At 33.6% G+C, this 25,207-nt stretch overlaps 2 protein-coding genes across 2 annotated transcripts; both read right to left on the minus strand.

The window, feature by feature from the left end:
• Nucleotides 1–698: 698 nt before the first annotated feature.
• Nucleotides 699–8,726, minus strand: LOC108334278 (pentatricopeptide repeat-containing protein At1g28690, mitochondrial). Its single transcript, XM_017570036.2, has 2 exons — nt 8,434–8,726; nt 699–3,714 (listed from the first exon to the last, which is right to left on the minus strand). The coding sequence occupies exons 1-2, from the start codon at nt 8,443–8,445 to the stop codon at nt 1,498–1,500; spliced, it is 2,229 nt and encodes a 742-aa protein (XP_017425525.2). The 5' UTR covers nt 8,446–8,726; the 3' UTR covers nt 699–1,497.
• A 120-nt stretch (nt 8,727–8,846) lies between these two features.
• LOC108336794 (CCG-binding protein 1) lies at nt 8,847–10,407 on the minus strand. The gene is made up of 3 exons (XM_017573245.2): nt 10,078–10,407; nt 9,783–9,856; nt 8,847–9,296 (listed from the first exon to the last, which is right to left on the minus strand). Exons 1-3 carry the CDS (start codon nt 10,289–10,291, stop codon nt 8,985–8,987), a joined length of 600 nt encoding a protein of 199 aa, XP_017428734.1. The 5' UTR covers nt 10,292–10,407; the 3' UTR covers nt 8,847–8,984.
• Between the last annotated feature and the right edge of the window lie 14,800 nt (nt 10,408–25,207).

The raw sequence follows: 25,207 nt of genomic DNA on the forward strand, positions 1-25,207 counted from the left end.
TTTTGTATGGGGAGATAGTAAGTATATATGTGATTGTGATAGGTTCTTGCAGTGCGGATACATTGAATCCGGACAGTGTGCTTGTCCTTGTTTTATGTGAAAAGATAATGAAAGGAAATTATTTTATCCTCAGAGTTGGCCTCTAGGGTTAATCTTCTATTAAAAAGATCCATGTTTTAAAAAAACAATCCTAAAATTTTAAGATGGTTTATTTTTTATCTAGTTATTATTGCATGTTATTTTTTATCGTGTTTACAGAGTAATCATAAAATTTTAAGATGGTTTATCCAATACTGTTTAGAATATTTTCTAAAAATATGGTAAAGAATCATATTATTCTATTGTTTTTAGGTCTATTGGAGAATTGTCAATATTAGATATCCATATTTATTAAATAGAATATTAATTAATTAAAAGGAGGTATTCATGTCTGGGGGGAAATTCCTAAATTAAAAATTCCATATAAAACCACAACTTTGTTTAATGAGGATAATTTCTTTAAATCTAAGAAATGGTTTTGATGAATGCATCTCATACACAATGTTTATGTGTAATAATTTTATGCAGTTATTAATATATTATATATGAATTTAAGAGAGAGAAAATATTAGGGTTTATTGTTTGAGATTAAGAAGAGTTGCAAGAAGAAGTGTGAAGAGAAAGGATTGGGTTAGGATAGGAAAATCCAAGAAACAAACAAACAATGTGTTTGTCAGTCCTAGTCATCCCTCTGATCCCTTTTCCTACCTATTTTGTTCTTTCTCAGAATTAAAAAAAAAAACCTTGTTTACGTGAATTATCCCACAATATGAGTTCTAATCACAATCTCAACGCATCATATTACGGAATTTAGCAATATGAACACAAAAAACAATGTTAAAACCCTCTTTACAAAGTGCAACAGAGAAACAATTTGAATAATACAATATGAAAATAAAAGATATGTTCTACTTCTACTATTAAGTGCTCTGACTTGTATCTCTAATTTTTTTTCCTTATTATACTTTTCTGAAAGTAAAATAATACCATGTGCTTTGACATTCCATTATTATTAGGAGAGTAATTCTTTTATGAACATGGATGCTTGATTTCATTAGTGAAACTCATAATAGAAATGTACCTCAGCTGTTAACACAGTAATAAGTTTCTCACTACTACACAGACTCTTCTACAGGTAAGACAGTAGAATAAGATAAAAGCTTTACATTCAAGTTCTTATGTTACTCTTCAAATGTTTTCAAAAAAATCATTGATGTTAACTTCCTTCGAAGGGTAAAATTATCCTATCCATTGTCCAACTTCAAATCTAACAGGCAGACTATTGTGTGAAGGGAGTGTTTATTTATTGCTTCAAAACCAATACTGGGCTTGCACCAATATTGGACAAACAAGTAAGCTTTTCGGGAGGATTTGTGTTTGGCCAGAAATATTTAGGTCGATCAATGGCCACATCTTGAAGAAAAATCGGATCATAAAGAGTAGGTGGCCTCAGAAATGTTACCCAAAATTGCTGTTATGAATAAAATGGAAGGGTATAATAGAGTTAATGGTAGATGTTATATGATCTACAGTTGCATAAATAACATCAGAATAAGGATGGGTTTTATCTTCTACAGAGAAGAGATGAATATCGTTATTCAATTCTATCCAACTGCACCCTGGATCTTTTCTTAATTCCAAACTCTGCAATCTTTTCCTAAGCTTTGTCTTCTGTCCCCATCTACCTAGTATGGCATACATGTTGGAGAGAACAACAAAAGCAAAAGTTGGGTTGGGATCCAAACTGAACAACTTCTCAGCAGCTTTCTCCCCTACTTCCATATCCTTCCAGAACCATGAAGCATTAAGCAAAGCTCCCCAAATTATCGCATCTGCTTCAATCGGCATTCTTATGATAAACTCTTCGGCTTCTTTTACATGGCCTGATCGACCAAGGAGATCCACCACACATGTGAAATGTTCTATTGTCGGGGTTACCCCATAACATCTTTGCATTGTGTGGAAAATTCTCAAACCTTCGCCGACTAGACCGGCATGATTACAAGCAGAGAGAACACCAACAAAAGTAGCTGCATTTGGAACAACTCCTTGATGTGACATTGAGCGGAAGAGTAAAACTGCCTCAGATCCCAGCCCGTGATATGCATAACCATTTATAAGAGCTGTCCATGCTGCTACATTGGGTGAAAAAATGCTGTTGAATGAGCTTCGAGCATCAGCCAAGTGACCACATTTGGAATAGAAATCTACAAGAGCAGTCCCAACATAAACATTTACTTGGAATGGCGTTTTGATTAAGTGAGCATGAAGTAACTGTCCTTGTCGAAAAGAACAAAGACAAGAGCAAGCACGAAATAGGACAGAGAATGTCGATCTACTGTAGTCAACTGATAATCTGCGCATAGCCACATATAAATTCAATGCCTCCTTGTGCCGACCATTAATGATATAACCCGACATCATTGAATTCCATGTGACGTAGTTTCTTTCCCCTTTAGTTTTCTCAAAAAGCTTCACAGCTTCATCAAGTTCACCACTTTTGGAAGACACAGAAATCATAGTATTTATAGATGTTAAAGTCTTGGGACTCATTTTCTCAAAAATCCTTTTTGATTTTTCGAACTGACCATTCATAGCATAACCTTTAATCATCAAATTAAATGAAACAGAATTTGTATCTCTCAAATCATTAAAGACAAATTCAGCTTCTTCCATCCTTCCTTTTGAGACAAGGCCCCCAATCAGTGAGTTAGCAACATTCAAACAAGTTTCTCCCCCCATGCTCTCATAAACTCTCTTAGCATCATCAATAGCTTCACAATCACAATAAAACTCAGTAAGCGCACCACCAATTGAGTTATCAAAATCAAACCCACCCTTAATGCATAGCCCATGAACAACCCTCCCTACACACAGAACCCCAAGTCTAGCACAAACCCTCACTACACAATCCAAAGTGAACTCATTAGGCACCACCTCGGAACTCCTTCTCATACTCCCAAACAAATCCAAAGCTCTCTCACACCCACCTTCCCTCTTAGCATACCCTGAGATCAATGTAGTCCAAGCCACAACATCCCGCGACGGCATTTTCTCAAACATGTCCGTAGCATCATCCATCATGTCACGCTGCACATAACCCGCAAGCATCAAACTCCACAACACTTGGTTCCCATCACGCAGCTCCTCAAAAACTACCTCAGCTTCTCTGATACCACAGCATTGCACATAAAAATACAGCAAAGCACTCCCCACAAGGCCAAACCTCTCATAACCAGATTTCAAAAGCAGGGAATGAACCTGCTTTCCAAGAAGCAAGGACTCCGACCGCGCACACGCGCTCAACACCGCAGAGAAAGAAACCTCATTGAGCGTGACACGGAAGCGGTGCATGAGGGAAACAAGGTTCAAAGCCTCAGGGTACCTCCCCCATTGGCAGTACCCAGAAATCATGGTGTTCCAGGAAGAAACTGTTCGCTGTCGCATTTGATCGAACAGGTGGCGGGCTTCTTCGAGATTTCCCATTTTGAAGCGTTGAGCTATGGAAATGTTGGTGGAGATCACGTAATCGATATGGTGCTCCGAAGATTGCAACTGTGTCGTGAAAAGTCGGAATCTTTCTTTCCGTTTCCAACGGTTGCGTTTCCAGGTGCCCACAAAGTTGATACGGAGAAACAGAGTCATTATGTAGAAGTGGAGAAGTAAGCATGGTCTCTGAATTGAAGGTGAATTATTTATTGTAAACTCTAGTTTATACCACGAATACCAAAAGCAATTCTATAATAGAAACCCAAATGAACTGTTTTACAAGTTAATCATGGTTAAACACAGTTTCTGAAACTCAACTTGCTTTCAGGGGCACTAAATCCTTTTTATTACGATGAATTTCAGTGAATGAAATACCCAATTTTTTTTCAAATGTCAATCAATTAGAAATTAGCTTTAATAAAAAGATTTAGCTAGTTTTTTGTTAAAATTTAATAAAATTATTAAATATAACAATTTTTGATTGAATAAAGATTAGTATTATGGACTTAGTAAAAATATATCACCTCAAATACTGACATATTTAGTTTCATAACTTTCAATTAAATATTTTATTTTAAAATTTGTAATCAAATGTTTAAATTTCCTAAAAAAATCCAACACTCCAGTACATCAATATAGTGTACAATACATAGAAGTAACAAAATGAACCAGTCTGCCTCATTTTAATCCGATCTATTTTAGTCATTGAAAATATATTTATATAAAAATATTCAGCACCTTGAACTTCAACTTGTAGATTACAATAAAAGTTGCAGGTATTGTCTTCATTCATCATCGTCACCGAGGCCTAACTTTTGCAGCGTTGTGGAAGGGTTACGGGATATTGTACAAAGTTTCCTTAACAGGAGAATTGTGACATTAAAGAGAACATAATTCAAAACAAATCTGAGTTTATTATCTTATAGAACATAAATTGATTCAAAATTAAAGTATTGAAAAATGAAGTTAAAGATTCAAACTGATGAATCAAATTAAAGAATTAATCCAAGTCATAGTAAGAAGATTACGATAAAGAGATACAATTCAAATTCTTAACTGTTATCAAATGTAACAATTATATAAAGAAAGAAAATTCAAACAAGAAGAAAAACACATTATGAAAGAATTACAAAAAAGTTTAATATTTTCGTAAATTTCTATTTTCTTCCAGAATCTTGAATAGGTCTCGTTCTTAATCGGTCTTTCAATTGAGTCTTATTTTTTGTAAAATTGAAATAATTAGAGGCTTGCCATAAAAATTGGAGAAACAGTCGTTTAAGTGTATTGTTTAATCAAACATGACATTAAAAAGAAGTTTGAATTATATTTTGTATTAAAAAATGGATTGCAAAGAGGCAAAATCAGATTTACTTCCGAACCCTAAAATCCTAAGGGATATGCACGAAAAGGGAAAGAGAGAAACGCCTTTTTCTTCAACCTCCAACGCAGCAGCCCCTACCCTCCGTCGTGCCTTCCTTTCGCTGGCCAAGAGCGTCACCGACGACGCCACCCACGCCGGACGGAGCAGCCCAAACTTTGTCCTTCTTTTCGCGTGCGAGAGAGAAATCTCGTCTCTCCCTACGACGTCGCTGGCACAAACCAGGATCGCCATCGTTGTCCTCAATAACCGGTTAGAGTCATGAGGATTGGTCTCATCTCCCACCGATAGTTGTCGTCGGACCGCTCTCTTCACTCGGATGTTCGACACACCACGCCACCACCTCCCACCGCGATTCTCCACCTCAATCCGCCACACCTCCTCTTCCTACTATTGGAGATAACCTTTGCTTTATGAGGGTTGCCGTGAACAACCAACTTCGGTTCGATGATGGTGTTTGCATGAGATAGCAATGGTAGCTTTGGGATTTTTTATGCAGGTGAAAAATGAGCTTGAGAGTGATGAAGAGGGTGAGTTGGTATCTCGCTTGGTGGAAGATATGGAACCATGGAAGATTGAATTCGGGTCAGTGTTGGTATTGAAAGGAATTGAGGACGAATTTTATGGATTGTGTATGTTGGATAGGATCTATGTCACTCATTGGGGTATTTAGAAGAAAACGGAACCTTGCTTCCAAAGTCATTTAGCCATACAAGAGACGGCAGATTTCCCCTCTTTGCAATCCATTTTTTAATACAAAATACAATTCAAACTCTTTTTTTAACGCCACGATTGATTAAACAATATATTGATCATGCCACGTAACCCAATCTTAAAGGACCGTTTTTTCAATTTAAAAGCAAGTATTTGTTTCAATTTTACAAAAGTAAGGATTCAATTGAGATACCGAATAAGAAAGAGATTTATTTGAGATTTTAGAAGAAGTGTTAAAAGAATTCCGTATCATTAGTGATTGGTGAATTGAATTGTAAGGTTATATATTACACCAACATACAAAATGTACCGAAAAGTGATAATTAAATTTATCCCCGTTCTTCTCGAAGTCATAGGTATATAATAGTAGTAATAGACTATTTCTGGGTCAAAGTTATTCCATATGTGATTAGAAAGACGCATTTAATTTTAATGTTAATGAAAAGCATATAATTTACAGATTTGGAATCCTAGAGTCAATAACTACAACTCGAGGAACAATATTTACTAGAAAAAATCTTGTTTGATATGATGAATCAAGAAATATTAAGTTATTGACATTGGAACTTTATTATGCACAAGAAAATGACCAAATTGAAGTTTTAATAAAGTGTTTGATAAAGAAACATATAGGAGACAAACCCAAAAGTTGGCATGAGACACTACTTCAAGTTATAAAAGCTCTTTATAATTTAGTTTATGATCATGATGCTATTTTACCTATTAATTTAGGTATGTGAGAATCCAAAAACAAAATTATCCACCTTGATTTAATTATTGGGATTTAATTTATGATGAATTGATTAATAGGGAAAATTCAATTGAATGTTTTAGAATAAATGTTACATCTAAGATTGCTCAATCTTAGAATAAAAGAGTAAAGAAAAAGTCATTTAAAAAGTAATTTTGCCATTTGATAGAAAATTTAAGTCTTACGGTAACTAATCCCAAGTTGAGACGGACCTTTTGAAATTATTAAAGTTTTGTTGAATAACGCTTATGTTATTATAATAGGATATTGAGAGAAAAAATTAGTTATTATATAAAAGTAAAGTTATTTACAAAAAAAAATGAATATGAAATTGTGCACAACAAAACAAGTAAAGAAGTTGAGAAAAAGAGTGATAAAAAGAAGGTTTCGTAAAATATAAAAAAAATAATCTAGGTAAGAAGAAACACTTATTATGTGTTTCACTTGAACAGTGTTTTGAGAGCGATGAAATTAGATTTTTGTGTATTCTTTTGAGTGAGAAGAAAAAGAAGAAATAACAAAAACGAATTTGTGGGATGGTGAGTTTTTTATCATCCCCAAAAGTGAAGAGATTCAAAGAGATTTATAGTAAAAAGTCTTATTTGCCTTCAACGTATTATATAATTTCTGACCTTCTTGAGTTGAGCTTGTTTGAGATCGTATCATTCTTTGGACAATTTTGTTGTTGTGTTTGAGTTGCAGGGTTGTAGATGAAGACCAAAAACAGCCTTATGTATGGTAGATGAGGTTGATGGCATGAAGAACAAAATGGTTAAATATGAATACGCGTGTTTAAAGCTGAAAAAGATGAAAAACAGTGCTTGAAATGAAATTGGAGGGAGGTGTATTCACTTCCATTCCAGCGGTATTCGGTTCCATGCATGCCAAGGATTTACATAGAACTTGTATTTGGTTACAATTAAGTTTTATTCGATTCCCCATTATGTAGAACCACTCGTATTCGGTTCCCCATTATGTAGAACCACCCGTATTCGGTTCCCAACAACGCTATATTTGGTTCCACGACAACCATACTCGTTATTCCTAGAATCTCGTGGTCGACCTCTTGGACAAGAATCGCTTCTTCTACACGATGTGGGTATGAGCAGGTACGCATGAGCAAGGCACAACTGCTGTAATAGTGCAGAACATGGATGTGTGTTAATGAAAGGCAGAGGCATTCGATCTTGCTACATGGCGTTGGGACGAAGTGAAAGAGGACGTTAGTGGACGGTGGTGATGATGAAGCAGTGTTTCTTTGCACCATCGGGGACTTGATCTCGCTTCACAGAAACCGATGATAGAAGATATCGACGATGTTAAGGAAGATACACAACGTGAAGCCCACGTGACTTTTGGTTTCGATTTTAAGAGTTGCAATGGGAGGAAAATGAATTGCCCATAAAGGTTCATAGGCCATATCCAAACCAATTGCATTTTGAAGATTTATGATTTTCTCTTTTCTATTTTTCTATATAAAAGTTATACAAATTAAAAATTTACAACCTAAACCAATAGAGGTTAGTTTTGTAAATAGCTTCATTAAACCTTAATTGATATTTCAGAGTTAAAAAAATCCTATTGTTTATTCTATTAGGTTGTCAAAAGATGCATGTAACGTTTCGTTTCAATGTCTACACATGCAAATTCATTTCTAATCTTTTCAATTTCTAATATAATAAACATTTTTCGACTAATTGTTTTAGAATTCAACATTGTAAAAATTTAGAAGAAATTATATTAAAAAAATTATTTTCAAAAAAATTAAATCAATTTACTAAATTATAATTTCTTTTTACATTTTATAAATTATTTTTAATAATAATTTCTAATTTCTTTTTCTCTTTCTAAATATTTTTATAATTAAATATAACATCAACAATTTTTATTTTATACTACTTTTATAATTAAAGATATTTTGATAATCTTTATTTTTTACCAATTAAACAATTTTTTATATCTGTCGTATCAATCTAATCCTATACTAATTTTTACAAACTCTATTTCTAAATCCACTCTCACTTACATCTAAATTCACTCAAATAAATAACAAAAACTTTACCTTCAAATCCATCAATTCACCCTCTCCCAAAGCATCTCCCTCAAACTCCTTCGAGTAAACACACCCTTAAATAAACCCTTAAAGAATTAAGAGATGACCCAGGGTGAGAAAAACTCAAATTTTATCTAAAGAAGCATTCACAAAACAAAATCAAAGAAAAAGTTACACAAAAATAAAAGGAGACATTGAATATAAGTAATTGATGCAAAGTTAAGTAAAAAAACTCAATTGAGGACAAAATATCTTTAATGTCAAGAATAAATATAAAGAATAAAGCTATTTATTTGCTTGAAATATCAGCTTATATCTCTAAAAACTAACCATAATTGTTTTTCAATAAACTCAATTTCCGGTATGAATTTGATAATTTTTCAATATTAAAACTATATTTAATATATTGAAAAAACTCCAAATTTTCAGAGAAAACAATACCATTATCCAAAGTTAACTACATCATAAAAAAAATTACCAAAATATTAACATCTATTCCATTCACATGGAGGTATTATAGGCAGTCCATTTACATATGTATGGCAATGATGATTGATGAATCAATCTGTTTCATGATCAGGTGCAGGAGAATACCATGCAGGGTGCCTTCCCATGGTTCTTAAAAGCTTGGTGTATGGTGAATCAGGCATTTTTGATTCTTCCTCTTCCCTCAGTTCATCATCAGATTTTGGCAATCCATCAGGTATAGGACACTGTCTCTCACCTTCCTCTGATTTCACATCCTTACTCGACTTTATGCCATCTTTCTTCACTTTCTGCATGCTTGTTATCCCATGCAAACATCCTATTAAGGATTTCACACCACCAGTCTCCAGAATCAACCTCTCTATGTCTTTTTTTGGAGTCTCTTTCTGTATCATTAAGGGTAACAACACATTTCTTATTAAATTCAAGCTCCACTCATTCACAGTTCATGTTCTTTCAAAATATCAACACTGCTTGCGAATTTTAAATAATTAAAAACAACACTGTATTGAAAAATTAAAAATTAAAACAAAATCATCTATATTGAAAACATCAAAATTATTTCATGTTTCTTTTTAAAATATTTAATAAGTATTTTAAATCTACCTGAATTAGTTGGTTACTCCGATATGGCAGAGTGCTTCTATTTCTCACTTTCTGGTCTACAATACAACTTCCCTTTTAAGGTTTTTTTTCTTTATTTAAGTATTTACAGTGTTTGAAACAGAGAAGAGAAATCAAAAGACGGGAAAATTGAAAATTGAATTAAAAATTAAAAACTTGGAAATTCTAAATTTTTTATTTCTATAATTAATTAAAGTCTGCAAAAAGTTCATCAATAAATAACACAAGGTATAGAAATAAGAACATACTTCAAGATCTTTCAGCTCAAAATAAGCCTGCCAGCAACTGTAGGATTCCTCACCTTCAAGAGTTAAACAATAATCTGCAAAATTCAAAACACATCACAAACGATGAATTCAGAAATCATTCAACAACAGAGCATAATGGAAACCATAGTGAGATTTCACTGTTTATAGAAAAAGGGGAAACAAACATCAAAAGGAGTTAATAAATCAGTAAAGAAAAACTTAAACCGATATCCCAACCCAAAAGGGATCTTGTGATTCATAAAAAAGATGCGAAATTTAAAAGGATGCAACAAACCTGAGAGCTCTTTCTCAGATTTTTCGATCAGAGGAGGGTCTTTAACGGCCCTTTCAAACTTGGTTCGGCTAAAAGGTTCAAGCTTGGGGATGTAGGGTTGGTTCCTGGATGAAGAACAAACAACAAAGGAAGCGTGTCCGGTTGAAGAGGTTCGGTTGCTATGGGCGTCGAGAAACAGAGGAGTACAACATGGACGAAGCAACGTTGTCTTCATCGTATTCGAGAAATCTAACGATGTATAACAGTGTTGTGTTTTCTTAACTAAAGGAGAAGAGAATGAGCACGGCGAAAAACTTAAAGAGAGATAAGGCTATTGAATAATGATCTTAGACCCAACAGCATATTATTAAATAGAAAGTTTCCCCACTGGATAAGGACGATGTTGTTCTATATTTAAATATTAATATCTTTCTTTTTTTAGTTTTAGTAGAATATCCAAAACATTAAGCGTTCGCTTGTATGAACTTCACTGCGGTGACTAGCGAAGATGGACTCGTAGATGAAGTTATGTTAGTTTCCACCGATTTGTGAGGATGTTTATGAGTGAATTTGCGGGATAGTTGAATATATAGTCACTCGCATGTATACGAAGATTTGTATTGATTGTGAATAAAATATTTTTTTTGTTCTTAATAGATTTGATAATACCAATAGAGATAAGAGGGAAAAATAACATACGATTCTTACATGCGATAATCGATTCTAGCACAAATATATAGTAAGGCACATTAATCTTAGTCATTGTTTCGTACATCACGATGTTATTGTGGTTGGGTGACTTTGGCCTATCTGCTCAGTAGTGCATTTTGTTCACTTTCACAGGCCAACTACATAATGCTTTGGCAGGATAGCAATGCAGAGATTCGATTATCTGTGGTTTCACACAACTACACAAGCCTTGACAGTCTACACAAGCCTTGACAGCCTTCACAGCCAACACAAGAAAAATTCCTGACAATACAGTGTTCGGTGTTTGAATTTCAAACAGCTTTGAAGACCGTAGAAGACCGTAGACCATTTATTAAAATGAGGCTTGGTTGGTGTATGTTTGGTTCGTGTCTTAAGTGCAGATCGTGTATTATTTCAGCTCAATATATCTCATCTCTGCTTGTCCTTCATCATTCCTGAGCTATTTTTTTGGTTGAGAAGTGTATGTTCTTGTGTGCTGAGTGCATTGACGAGCGGAGGTGCATGACATAGATCATGTTAGTAAATGTAGTTGTAAGGTTTGTTCAATTTTTGCAGGTTGGAGGCACGGATGTAGCGTTTTGTTATAGACCACGAATGGAGAGTGGTGTGTGGTGATCGTGGACCTTGGTTGTTGTCATTAGAAGAAGGTGAAGATGCGTTGAAGATGGACAACGAAAAGTTGAAGCACGAAGAGCAGACAAAGATGGAGAAGCAAAAGTGAAATAGTTAATTATTTGTATATAGGTAACATCAATTTACATTTATCCTTATTTATCTAATATAATTCAAATTTAATATTTTAAAATTTGTTAACTATTTAATTTATTGAATTAGTTGGATGGTTAGTTCGAATTTTTGGATTACAAATTTATATTAAATTTAATAAAAGAGTTGTTTTTATTTTAAATAAATGAAATAAATATAAAAAATTTAATTAAAAAATTACATATATAATTTTAATAATAATTATTATAATAAAATATAATTTTGTATAATTTACTACAAATTTTAATAGAATAATATCATATTAAAAACAATAAATTTTATATTTATAAATTTATAAATATTAAAATATAAATTTGAATTCAATCCGTATTGATAAAGTTGTAATAAGCTTAAATGCTTATTTCGTCCTCATGTTAAGAGGTGAATTTCTGTTTAGTATCCGGTTTTAAAAATGAAGACATTGGGTCCCTATGTGGACGTTATTCATATATTTTTCATAACATAGGAACCCAATGTCTTCATTCTTAATACCGGATACTAAACAAAAATTCACCTCTTAATACTGGGACGAAGTAAGAATTTAAGCCAGTGGTAATATATCATTTGAATCATATTACAATTATTTATTTTATTTATTTTATTTATTTAACATTATCCATTTATTCAATTTAATCATATCGTATATTTGAATTTATTTTAGATTTTTTCAAGTTCGGTATATTCACAGTTTTTCAAATTTATTTTAGTTGAAAAGGTTTTTCTTGAAAATTACATAAAATTTATAGATTTATTTAGAATACGTTTTTATAAATATTCAAATAAAACCACTATGCGATACGATTATGAATCAATATAATAAATGTATTCATATGCTTTTTTTAAGACTATTTCGTCTTAGGTATGTAATAAAATTTGTAGTTGAAAATAACATAACACAATGTTTGGATTGTTAACTTAATTATGATAATTTTAAAATAGAATAATAGCGTCACAAGACAAACGAAAATAATGCAGTGATATAATATTTGGGATCCTTTTTATAAAAATTGTTTAGATTTTTTAACGTAAATTCATGACGTGATATTCAATTGGAAAAGGGTAGCAATTGGATAATAATATTTCATTTCAAAATATATCAATATAATATTAGTTGAGTATTAAATATAAAATATAGAGCTAAAGAAATATGTAATGTTAAACTAAAAATCCAGAAAATGAAAAAAGAGCATAAAATAATTAATGCTAACACTTTTATTTTAGTTTTTTGAAAAAGTGGTGTTTGGTGCACTTTTTAGTTGGGTCTTAGTTTGTCTTGTAATGGAAATGGAGAGAGACGAATAGGAACAGCGCGATTTGATTTGCAGAAATACGACCAATTATTCCTATGCTCGCTGCTAGATATTTTAGAACTGCTTTAGATATTTATTAACGACTTCATGCTATTTTTCGTCTTTTAGTTAATATTTGTCTGTTTCTTATAAAATATTGTTTTCTCTTTGACTTTTTTTTTGTAATTGTTTAAACAGTATTCGTTTTTTTAAAATCTATTTAGTAGACATGATTGTTTTTTTTATGAATTTTCATCCTCTAAATATAGTTATGTAACTATGTAAAGAAAAAGACATATATTTCTTTGAAGACGTTTTACTTTTTATGATAAATAATTTATTGTAAATTTATATGTTAAACTTTAATAAAATTGAATGTTTATAGATATTATCAAAATATAATTGATTTGAGATTGGAAAAAAATACGAAAATGTAAATTTGTACCTCTCAAAATATTAGGATATGGTTTCAAAAGGCTTGAGTCTCATTATACTTGGAACGATGAAACTATATGTCTTTCAAAGGAAGTATATATAGTAGAAAATAAAGGAAGCAAGAAGCATTTTGACCCCTTTTTCCAGCTCACAAAGCAACACAACCAACCATCATCATAAGGAACAAAAAAAAAGGCATATGCATGGGAAACAAGTTTCACATTTAACACTTGTTAAATGTTAAAAACAAGCAAAATATGAGCACATGGATAAATCCACTAAAAGTTAAAAAAATTTAGGAGCACATAGAGGAAATTGAATTTGAATTTTCTAACTTTTTTGAATTCTAGTGCATAACATTTATAAATAGGATCGTTGAAACACTTTTTATTGAATGAGAGTATTGTTACTATAATGAAGTTGTGAGAGAAAAGTTCTCTACCTTTTGAGATTTTATCTTCTTTCATTGATTTAAGTGATGACTTCAAGCATTACTAGTATTGGAAGGTTTTCTAAGAGGCGCTGCATCTCTTCTCCATTTCAATTAAGTCCTTCCTATAGTTTTTTCTTTACTTGTTCTTCATTAATTGTTCAATTCATCTTGCTTTACTCCTATTTTGTCATGTATGTCATTGTTTTATTTTACATTTGTTTGTGTTACACTCTTTGAATGAAGCTTTCATAGTTGTTTATGTCTAGAGATAATATTCATTGAGTTTCATTCCTTTCATCTTAAAGCAACATTAAAAACATCTAAAATATTTGTTGTTGGATAAAACCTTGTATGTTCAAAGACACCAATTATGCTACAAAAATATATATAAGAAAATGACTACATATAGTAAAACACTAACCCTTAGAACATATCCAGAACTGAAATGAAAAATCTACTTAGACAAATATTATAAGTTAGACCTCATTGTTCGTAGCTCTCTAAGTTAACCTTTTCGTAAGTATAAAAGAAATATAGAATCAACATGTTGACCTATTTTTCATCAAACTCCTCTTATTTAAAGATCAAGTCATTCATTTTCCTTAAAATACACTATATTGCACAATAAATTATAAATCAGTTATCCCTTATGTTTTTGTAATTCATGTTAAAACCATGTTGTTAATATTGTGTTAACGACATTTTTGGGAAAACAAATGAATATGTGTATCAATGAATGATAATATTTTTAAGGCTTAATTGCAATTTGGTCTCTACATTTAGAGGTCTTTTCTGTTTAATATCCGCTTTTAAAAATATTTTTATTTGATCTAATGTGGTATAAATTGTATCAATCACACCCCTCTGGTTAAATTGACATAAACAGAATTAAATTGACATAAACAGAATTAACTTCGTGATAACGGGACTATCAAATCTGTAATTTTTTCTTCTCTCTTATGCTTTTTCTGCAACTTTCAACTTTTCCTCTCTTCTATTTCTAACACGGGTAGCTTATCATCTTCCACAAGCAACACCCCTTATCCTTTTTTTTCTTTCCTGGGGCACAAAACTTCTTACACACAAGCTTCTTCACCATCCTCGATCCAAACCTACCACTTCTACTCCCTTTAATCTTGTATTCAGAAACTTCAAGAACATCTGAAGAACAATCCTCAACTTTTCTGATGCCACGTCACCACTGACAAAACGCATTTGACAACAAATCCCCACATCAGTATTTCATAAAGATATACAAGAATTAAGAACAATGGTGAACTAATACATTCTTTCCTTTTTCATGGGCGGGGTTGGTCTCCAGAGTGAGAGAAGGTTATTTTTGTTTTGTTTTGAAAAGTCAAAGGGATTAAATGAAAAACTTGGGTTGGTTCCTATAGCATGCAGGAACGTATTTTATGTTATAAGGCTAAACCTGGAATGAAAAAGGGGTGGAGTAGATTCTTGCATTCTTCCAAAGAAGGTTCTCTTCTCATTCTTTAGTTTCAAAACTAAATAACGTTATGGCCACATAAATGCAATTCAAAAGAGATTTTACACCCTTGAATGCTGGTTTTATATTAGGAAGTTAGGATATGATAAGAACGGAAACTTTGGGTGGGTTTTAACATAAAATATCTAGAGTAAATGAGAAGATATTTTTTTAGACCATTTTGGGGTATAGGGTGAGTGGATTTTAGGTTGTATTTAGGGTAAACTTTGGAGAGGTTGGAGGGAGTAGCCGCGTGAGATATAGAGGGAACATTAACCTACCTCTAGCAAGAACTAAAGTGAGGAAGTGAAAAAGCCAACCTTTGTTTTGGTTTTGTACTTTGTGGTAGTGATATATATATATATATATATATATATATATATATATATATATATATATATATATATATATATATATATATATATGTTGAACAAGTTTGTGTCTCGGTCTTCTCACTCCTTTGAGCAAGGTTGAACGTGTTTCACTAAGTCAGAGGGAGAGCTAGAGTCTTCCTTCGGTACTGGAGAAAGTGTGTTAAAGCATGAGTTTGGGAGTGGCCAGGTTCGTATCCCATGTTGCCTCCAACAAGAAGAGTTAGGGGTACGTGTTGGGACATGGAAAACCTTGGGAAACCAGTGAGGGTTGTTAGTGAGGAAGTCCTTGAGGGTGGGAGTTATGCTTCATGGGTTATAAGGTTGGGGAGTATTCACATGAGTATGGGAGTGAGGAGTAGTTCAGTGATGATGAAATGGGATGGAGAAACGTGGGAGTTATTAAGTGAGCATTAGAAAGGGATGTGAGAGTCTCATTGGTGAATGAAAGAGAAAGAAAATAGTGTAGAGGGAGGTGGTGCAGGTTTCTAAGGTCTTGGGGAGAGGAAAGAATTGTGGAAGAGGGTGATGAGTTTTCAGTAGAGAGAGAGATAAAAAAATATTTCCTAAAGATATAAAAGAGAGAGAAAGGTGGATGTTGCGTGAAAATAGAGGAGAGAGAAGAAAAAATATAGATCATGACCACGTTACCATGAAGTTAACCATATTGGGATCAAATAGAGGCATTTTTAAAAGCGGATATTAAACAAAAAAAACTTTTGAATGTAGGGACCAAATAAACAATTAAGCCTATTTTTAAATTAAGTCTACCTTAGGACATGTGATAAAAATATAAATAATTGATTCCTTTGTTTCTTTTTGAGAAAGACATTGTAGACCACAATGACAAGTCACATTAAGAGGTTATCCTTAGTTAGTTAACTATTTTCAATACATCTCAATATGATGTGTCACCTTAAGAGACACTTTCAAAGGTCATATGATGAACAAAATTGGTTGATTATATGTATCCCAGACATTTTAATATGTAGAAGTCACATTAGATTTCTTTGATCTTTTCTTGTCTTATCTCCATACATCATTTTCTTCCTTGTAAAAGGGAATGTGGGTTCAAACAATTGTCAAGGAAAGAGATGATGTTCATGTTCACCTCTTAAAGGACTAAAAGAAATAATGAATCATATATGTACCAAAGTCTCATTTGGATTTGTAACATCCCAAAAATACAGTGTAAAACCATATAATAGAATGATCACATATAATAATATTACAGCTCAGTTCTTACACTAAAGTAGAGCGAACACAAGTCTAAAGCCAAAAGGCCTTACAAGAAAAGTTACAAACTTAAACTGTACAGGAGTATAAGTCCGACCGACCGGTTTACAAAAGGAACTACGACCGAACGGTTCACAGAAGGAAAATACCGAACGATCATACCTAACAAAAGGGAAGGTGATCGAAGGACCACCTTAAAACAACTAAACTATTGACCGAACGTCCTACTATTCGGTCTTAACTTCAACCTCCACCAGATTTTCTTCCTCCAGCGCCTCTTCCAACTGTACGTCTCCTTCTGCTCATATCCACACGGATGATCATTGCAATGACAAAGACGGACGTACAAAACAAGACAAGACAGGAAAACACAGGGTAAGCTTATGTAATTTAATTCATGTATATACATTCATTTCATACAATCAAATACACAAGATATATTTCATCATACTTTTCACATAAGGCCTAATACTAGACTGACTGTCCGGACTGTATGAAATCTGTGTAGCTACGACGTTTCATGCACCCGGGTGATGTAGTAACTGGAATACTCTCATCAGCTACCTCCTGAGGTTAGTCCTATTTGTCCAAAGTACCCCTAAGGACTAGAACCTCCTGCCGTTTCCACATATGACCTACCCTCCTCTACGTGAGGACGAGTACTCACGGAACATCAGGATGAACCGACAGCCTAGCATCACCATAGTCATACTTTATCAATTCCAATATTCATCCATGAGTCGTTCCTCCCAGGAACGCTCGTTCAAAATCCAAACATTTCAATCCACATCACATTCTCTTCATATTTCATTCATAATCATTCTCAATTTCATCTTTCAATATCAATCATCTCAATTTATTCTTTGTTCAAATGTTATTAAGGACACCAAATACCGAACGTTAAATGCTAACTCAGAACTAGAACTAACACTTGGAGCGAGATCGAGGGATCTCCAGTTCCATAATAGATTAAGACCGAGATGATTACTATCGGTTTGAGAAAGAAACCGAGTTCAATCATATAAACATGAACGACTAGAACGAACGATCGTTACTTAAAAGGAATGAGCCAATTAGATGAACTGACTCTTGTGAGTTCCAACCGAACACCGAAAAGACCAAGTCAATTACTAAGGCTCTAGGCCGGAACCAATGGATGTAGACACCAGACATTCAAGGAATAACACTTAGAAGACTTCACATTAAGAAACTGAACGCTATTTTCATCAAGATATATTATAAAAGGAATGAGACGATCGCTTGGTGTAAGACCAAGCACCATTCAGACGATCACTTGGTGTAAGACCAAACACCATTCAAACAATCGCTTGGTGTAAGACCAAGCACCATTCAGAATGATCACTTGGTGTAAGACCAAGCACTACTCAGAACGATCGCTTGGTGTAAGACCAAGCACCACTCAGACGATCGCTTGGTGTAAGACCAAGCACTACTCAGAACGATCGCTTGGTGTAAGACCAAGCACCCTTCAGACGATCGCTTGGTGTAAGACCAAGCACCATTCAGACGATCGCTTAGTGTAAGACCAAGCACCATTCAGACGATCGCTTGGTGTAAGACCAAGCACCATTCAGACGATCGTTCATGCACAGTATTTCGAAACAAAGACGATCGTCCTAACTAAGATTCTTCCCAAATGAAAGAATCTAAGTCTAACCAAATTTACTATGAAATACCAAACGGTCGATGACCATTCGGTGACGAAGTACTCTTTCATTATAGAAATTTCATATCAGAATCATTTATATTCCAATTCATTTCTTAACATATAGTTTCATAACTTTATACATTCATCTCATAATCACTTTTCATACTTCATACAATCCATATCATAGAAATTTCAAATATTTCATACATTAGAACATAACACAATCATATTTCATTTCCAATCATTAAATAAACGAACGTTCATGCAGCATAACAACATACACATTAAATTAAATAAGCTTCCCTTACCTCAGAGCGTGAACGAACGTCCTAGAGACAAAAGTACAGTTCGTTCTGACTACAAATTCTTCTACTCTCAACGCTCAACAAGTCTTTGAACTAAAATCAAACAATAAACCACAATGGTTCAGAATGAGAATATGAACCCATGCAACCGGAACTTGGTTTGCATGTACCAGAGAACGAACGACTAACTAGAAAAGAACTTACCAGTTCATAACTCGAAACTGATCGGTTCAAACTGAAGCTCTTGACGCCGAGAGTGCTTCTACGGTGTCTGAACGGAGATCGGATAAGAGAAAGGGTGAGTTTTGGTAGAGAGAAGGGAGATCTTTTAGAGAGAAGGAGGAGAAATAAGAATATTAGAGTTTTGAGGAAGACGGGTGCATGCAGAGAATGGCGTGAGTTTTCCTAGGATTCAAAGTTTTACTTCCCACGTCAAAACGGACATCCGCTCGCCTGCCAACACCTATCCTCTACCAGCTGAGTGTCGAGCCTCTCTCTTGACACGTGAAACCCACTAAAGCGAATCATGAGTGGATTTTTATGGTTCTGACAGGATTGAATAATAATATTTAATATTATTTTCATATATATGAAAATTATATATTTTTGTGGCGTTATATGATATCTCTAAAGCTCTATTAATATTTTTTAATACTTAATCATTTATGATATTGTTGTTTAAATGAATCACTCAAGACTAATATCATAATACTCATTGGACATAAAAAGGTAAATTTGTAAGAAAATGTTGTTTCAAATAAAACCACTCTTGAGTTAACCATTAACACTCAAAGGAACTTAATACATTATTGGTAGGATCCCATGAAAAGTGTCTCGGTCATATTTGGTTTTAAACTTAATTAGTTTTGATGTTTGTTTTTGTCAACTTTAGTATTTGTCCTAATGAATTTTATTTCTTATTTGAGTAAGTTTTTATTTGCTAATTACTCAACATGTTTAACCACCTTATTAATAATTTTGGATATGTTCAATCATTTTAAGAGTAACAATTACCTTCATAGTACAAGTACAAGCATTCATGTCACTCTTGAATGCTATATGACATTAAAAACAACAATTATAGTTTTTATGATGTAGTTATCAACAAACAATGTGATCGCTCTTTATGAATAAAATGATGAATAACACTATTTTAGTTCTAAAGAAACTTATGTTAATGTTTAGTCTTTGTTTATGACTTATGAAAAACCATCATCTTAATGATTATAGATACACATAATCATTTAAAGTAAAATAATAAAAATATGGTTAATACCTATTTTGGTCCTTTTATTAGTTAGTTTTGTTCAAAACGGTCTTCCTATTTTCGATTTGTTCAAAGTGGTCCCTTATTTTATAAAAATGGTTCAATTTAATGGTGTCTAAATCATTAACGACATAATGTTCAAGTCAGCCACCGGTGAATGAGTTGTTAATTTTTTATATACGTGACAACTTAAAAGAACAATAACGTGGAAATATTGTATTTGAAAGGGGTTTTGGTCGAACAAACTTCCCTCTTTGCCACTACGCCATAATCCATAGCCCTCCCCCGCCATAACTCCATCATCGACACATCGTCTCTATGAACTCCCCCACCTCCTCTGCCACCTCCTCCACGTACTCTAGGCAAGAGATTTCCATCCGCAACCAAAACCCCTCACTTCCTTCGCTGCCTCCCCTCAACTTCATCTTCCACCACTTGGTCTTTGTCGCCTCCCTCGACATCAAGGCATTAAGATGTTTTGTTTGTACTCCATTCTATATTAGGATGTTTTGTTCTAAAAAAATACTATATTTGAAGCATTTAAATAGTTAAACAATTTGTTGACACTAAAAAAACCCAAATTAGATAATAAAAAAAACTTTTTTATTATGGAGCGAGAAGTGCAACTAGTGCAAGTATGTATTTATGCATAATGTTATCTAAAGTTTTAGTAAGCATGTAATTTTAACCAATTGAGCATTATTAGTATGAGTTCAATAAACCATGATAAGAGGCTACTTCATTTGAAAAAAATGTTTTGTTTTATTTTCTATTCCTCTATTATTTTAAAAACTATCTAATTGATTTTACTTCATTTTCTATTTTTATAGATTTGTGTAGAAAATAGTGAAAACAGTAAACAAGACATATTCACTATTTTCTTTAGAAATATTTGAAAACAAAAACAAAATGGAAATATGATGACATTTTTGTAACTAGAAGTGGATAGAAGCTATGAAAATACTAGACATTTTCTTATAAACATTTACTAAAAAGATATGCTGATTTTTTGAGGTTTTGAATATACAATCATATAATCGTGGAGGGTGGCAAAATATTCCTACAGAGTCATTTCTACAGTAGTAGACACAAGTTAGTTCAAATTCCTAATTGTGTCTACACTTTTTTTGAAGCTTTGAAAATATACATTTTTTTTAGTTTGGGTTGAAGTTCTTGATTGCCACAACTTGTTGATTAGCCAAGTAAGGTGACTATATGTGTTTGAATCACTCGTGAAGAAAGGTTAACTTATTGAAATACAATACTTTAGGTGTAATATTTTGAGGAAGTGACTATGGTAACCGTAAGGAGGTATTATGCCTTAGTTGAGTTGTTATTTTAGTTATAAAAGTTTTGCAATTTCATTAAATATAATCAACAAGCAATAAATGATTGACAATGCATGTATGATATTTGGTATCCTTGAGAAGAAGATGGTGTTGAGGTAATTTAATATATTTAAATGTTTGATCAATGCATTTTGAATGATTTTGTAAATTGCATTGTGCATTTATTATACGTTTAAATTGGTTTCGTGTGTGTATTTTTTGTCATATATGTTGACTTCCTCATTACATTTGTAGCATAGCAAATGATTTGGTGAAAGACATCGAATGGTTTAACTGGTTCATGTGTGTATGTTTTGTCGTATACATGTTGACTTCCTTTTTATGTTTGCAGGATGGATATTATCGAAATTTAGGTAATGCAACATTAATGGCATTTGGTGTGTGTGGTTTATTGCTAGCAGTTGGTTGCATGCATGCCCTAAAGCAATGGGGTAAGCAATCGTATAACAATTGGCATAAGCAATGAATATATGCCCCTTTCGTAGGCTTTGATAGTGGTGGATGACACACTCTTTTATTGAATGCAATGAGGAAGCAATAAAGAGATGAAGAACTTAGATGATGCTAATTCAGGTGGATAATAAATTTCAAAAAGGATACAAAAATCGACTACTAGTGAGTACTGAACTGAACTGACATTGAAGTTCTTTTTGTAAGGATAGGGAGAGACTAAACAATGAAACTTTATAATTTAATTCTCCTTGAGTATGTCAACATTTTAAGTTACTCTAGACCAATGAATTTCTAATTCTCAATGATATATAGTAGCTTGCATGCTTTGCTGCTTGGGTTTGCTTATGGAGGATATATTCAATTGCACAAGCTTTGGAAATTGCTTTCAGAATCTATATCTCTTAATGAATTCAAGCTTCCCCAAAAGAGCACTTAAAGATCATAAAGTGAAAATTGAATTATGGTTTGGTTATGTTACCATATCAAAATAGTCATATTATGAGCTGAGTTAGTTTATTCAAAGTTTCTTAGCATAAACCATGACACTGACTAATCGTAGCAAGTTTCTTAAACAATATATAATTCCTCCATAATAAATTTTTTTTTATTATCTAATTTGAGTACTTTATCTTTTTAAGTGTCTACAAATTGTTTAACTATTTAAATTCTTCAAATATATTATAGTATTTTTTTTAAAACAAAAATGGAGTACAAACATAACATCCTAACTCCTTGAAGTTGAAGGAGGCGGCAAAGACCAAGTAATGAAAGATGAAGTCGCACGGAGGTGGCAAAGGAAGTGAGGGGTTGAGGTTGCGGATGGAAATCTCTTAGGCAGAATACGTGGAGGGGCGGAGGAGGTGGAGGAGTTCACTACGATGAAGTTACGCAATGGAGGGCTATGGACTTTGACACGACAGTGGTGAGGAGGGAAGTTTATTCAAACAAAATCACTTTCAATTACTAGATTTCCACGTTATTGTTCTTTTAAGTTGTCACATATATAAAAAACTAACAACTCATTTACAAATGACTGACTTTGACACTATGTCGTTAATGATTTATACGTCGTCAGGAAAAAAAATCAAATTGAACCATTTTTATAAAAAAATATACCACTTTGAACAATTTAAAAATAGAAAAACCATTTTAAAAAAAAACTAACTAATAAAAGGAAAAAAATAAGTATTAAACCTAAAAATATTAAAACATTAAAATTGGTTTAAAACAACATTAACCTACTAGTTATGTCATATACTACACCTCGAAAAATAATAATTCAAAACTTACTTAATATTTAATATAATGTATACAAAATGAGAGTTTTTCTTTTTCGAAGACTAAAGATGTAAATTTAGATACACAATATCTATCCCTAAAAAAATTCCATATTTTATTTAAAAATATTTTAAGACCATATATACAAATTTATACCAAAATCTAATGCATAATTTCATCAAATTTGATAGTTCAGATAAGCTCATTTAAAAATAAAATAAAATAAGTAACAAACAAAATATGCAATTTAGGATTGTTTTTTTTAATTAAACTGAATCATTGAATATGATTAAAAAAATCCGATTAAAAGATATATTTATACAAATCAACAGTTTAGATAATAACTAATCACTCATAAATTTTTATGTGATTTGGTTTTCTTGTTCTTTTTTCAATTAATGAATTGTTTTTTCCATTTAAATAATTTTTCATATTATATTTAAAAAGATAATATTAAACTGTTTATTATTTTTTGTTTCAGATGGGATGTGGAGACCAAGATTCGAGCCAAACAACTCGGGACTGCTTCTTCTTTGTACTGCTCTCACTGTGCTATTTCTCTCCGTCTTCTCTGCTTCTCTGAGTAAAGATGGGCTGGGTACCTGCAAAGGCACTCCGACGCTCAAGTTAGAAAGGGATGTGATTAATCAGATTAAGAGCAATCTTTCTTCTTAGGGAAAAAACGTACCTTTTCTCTCATGTGTTTCGTATATTTAAAACAGTAAAATAAACTGTTACCTGAAAATCCGGCAGTTATCGAGTTGGACTATGTAGAAGTTGTAACTGCTAGGTTGTGTATTGACACTGAGTCAATTACTTCCGTGATTCACGGCGTTGGTTAGCTAATATGCGTAACCGCTTATCTGTAACCGCTGAACCGTATGCTACGATATCGCGCGCTGTATGTCGATCGTCCTGTGTGTCGACATGGATAGGCGACTTGTCGTATGCACGTCACATGTCGCGACATTACTGTTTGGTTGTCGAGTACCAAGTGGTCGATGACAATGTGCGATCATACGATACTACGACATCTGTCGTCAGGTCGCCCGGGTTACCGGTCGACCGTTTGGTTTAACTGTCGTTAGGTCGCCCGGGTTACCGGTCGACCGTTGGAGGATCAAGTATCCTATAGTACATGTCCCCCGAGCCCGAGTAATTGAGCCGAGCATTAGCGGGCGAATTTACGAAAGGACGTTGAGTGTTGTGTCGTAGGGAAAGTGGTGCGCACCGTTTTGACGTTACGCTTTTAGGGTTTTGCCGCTCTTGTAGGGAAGCGAGGGGACGCGAGTTGGTAGGTGAAGTGATGCGCACCGTTTTGACGTTACGCTTTTTAGGGTTTTCCCGCTCTTGTAGGGAAGCGAGGGGACACGAGTTGGTAGCCCTTGGATTAAAAAGAATCCTACGGCGCTGGGCGATTAAACGTTTTGCCTTCTTCAATACGATTCAGAAAAGGGTTTTGTCACTTGTGTGGAAGAACAGAGTTTGACAGTGTTTATCGGGAGCGAGATTGTTTCCTCGCCATCATCGTTGCTTGCGCTGCTACGAGACTTTGCCAGGTAACCCTAAAATCTCCTTCTTCTTAGTGTGTTTAGTGCTGATCATGGAAGGAAGGGGGCAGAACACCGGTGGCGATACGCCGGGGCCGTCATCAACGGCGGAATGCCCTGAAGTTACTTCTATACCTTATGGTGACGAGGCTTTTGTATATGGAAATGTGTGCGGTGAGGGTCTAGGGGGACGTATAATATCTCCGATTAGCGGAGATGAGTACGCCTGGGCGGCGCGTGAGGTGAAAGAACTTAGAAGTCAATTTAGGAGTAGGGCTGTGATAACAAATTGGATTGAGAATAGTTGTGTTGAGAACCCTAGGGTACCAAACCTGTATAAAGTTGATAGCGTGCCGGGATGATGAGAGGGTATGCTATGGTAGGGAGAATGCTTCTGATGAATTTTTTTACTGTTACGCTGCGTTGTTCTACGATTTGTATGTGAGATTGCCGTTTACCACTTTCCAAATGGATGTTTTGCGCACCCTGAACGTTGCTCCTAGCCAGTTACATCCCAACAGTTGGGGGTATGTACAGGCTTTCGGGGTGTT

The sequence above is a fragment of the Vigna angularis genome, chromosome 1 (assembly GCF_016808095.1).
Source record: "Vigna angularis cultivar LongXiaoDou No.4 chromosome 1, ASM1680809v1, whole genome shotgun sequence".
NCBI classification, from domain to species: Eukaryota; Viridiplantae; Streptophyta; class Magnoliopsida; order Fabales; family Fabaceae; genus Vigna; species Vigna angularis.

What these genes read in the sequence shown, in the direction of transcription:
- LOC108336794 (XM_017573245.2), bottom strand. Translation starts at nt 10,291, where the DNA reads ATGAAGACAACGTTGCTTCGTCCATGTTGTACTCCTCTGTTTCTCGAC. An exon ending in ATCTGAGAAAGAGCTCTCAG is followed by an intron (nt 9,857 to 10,077) that starts GTTTGTTGCATC and finishes TGAATTTTGCAG; the next exon opens with ATTATTGTTTAACTCTTGAA. An exon ending in TTGAGCTGAAAGATCTTGAA is followed by an intron (nt 9,297 to 9,782) that starts GTATGTTCTTAT and finishes TTAATGATACAG; the next exon opens with AAAGAGACTCCAAAAAAAGA.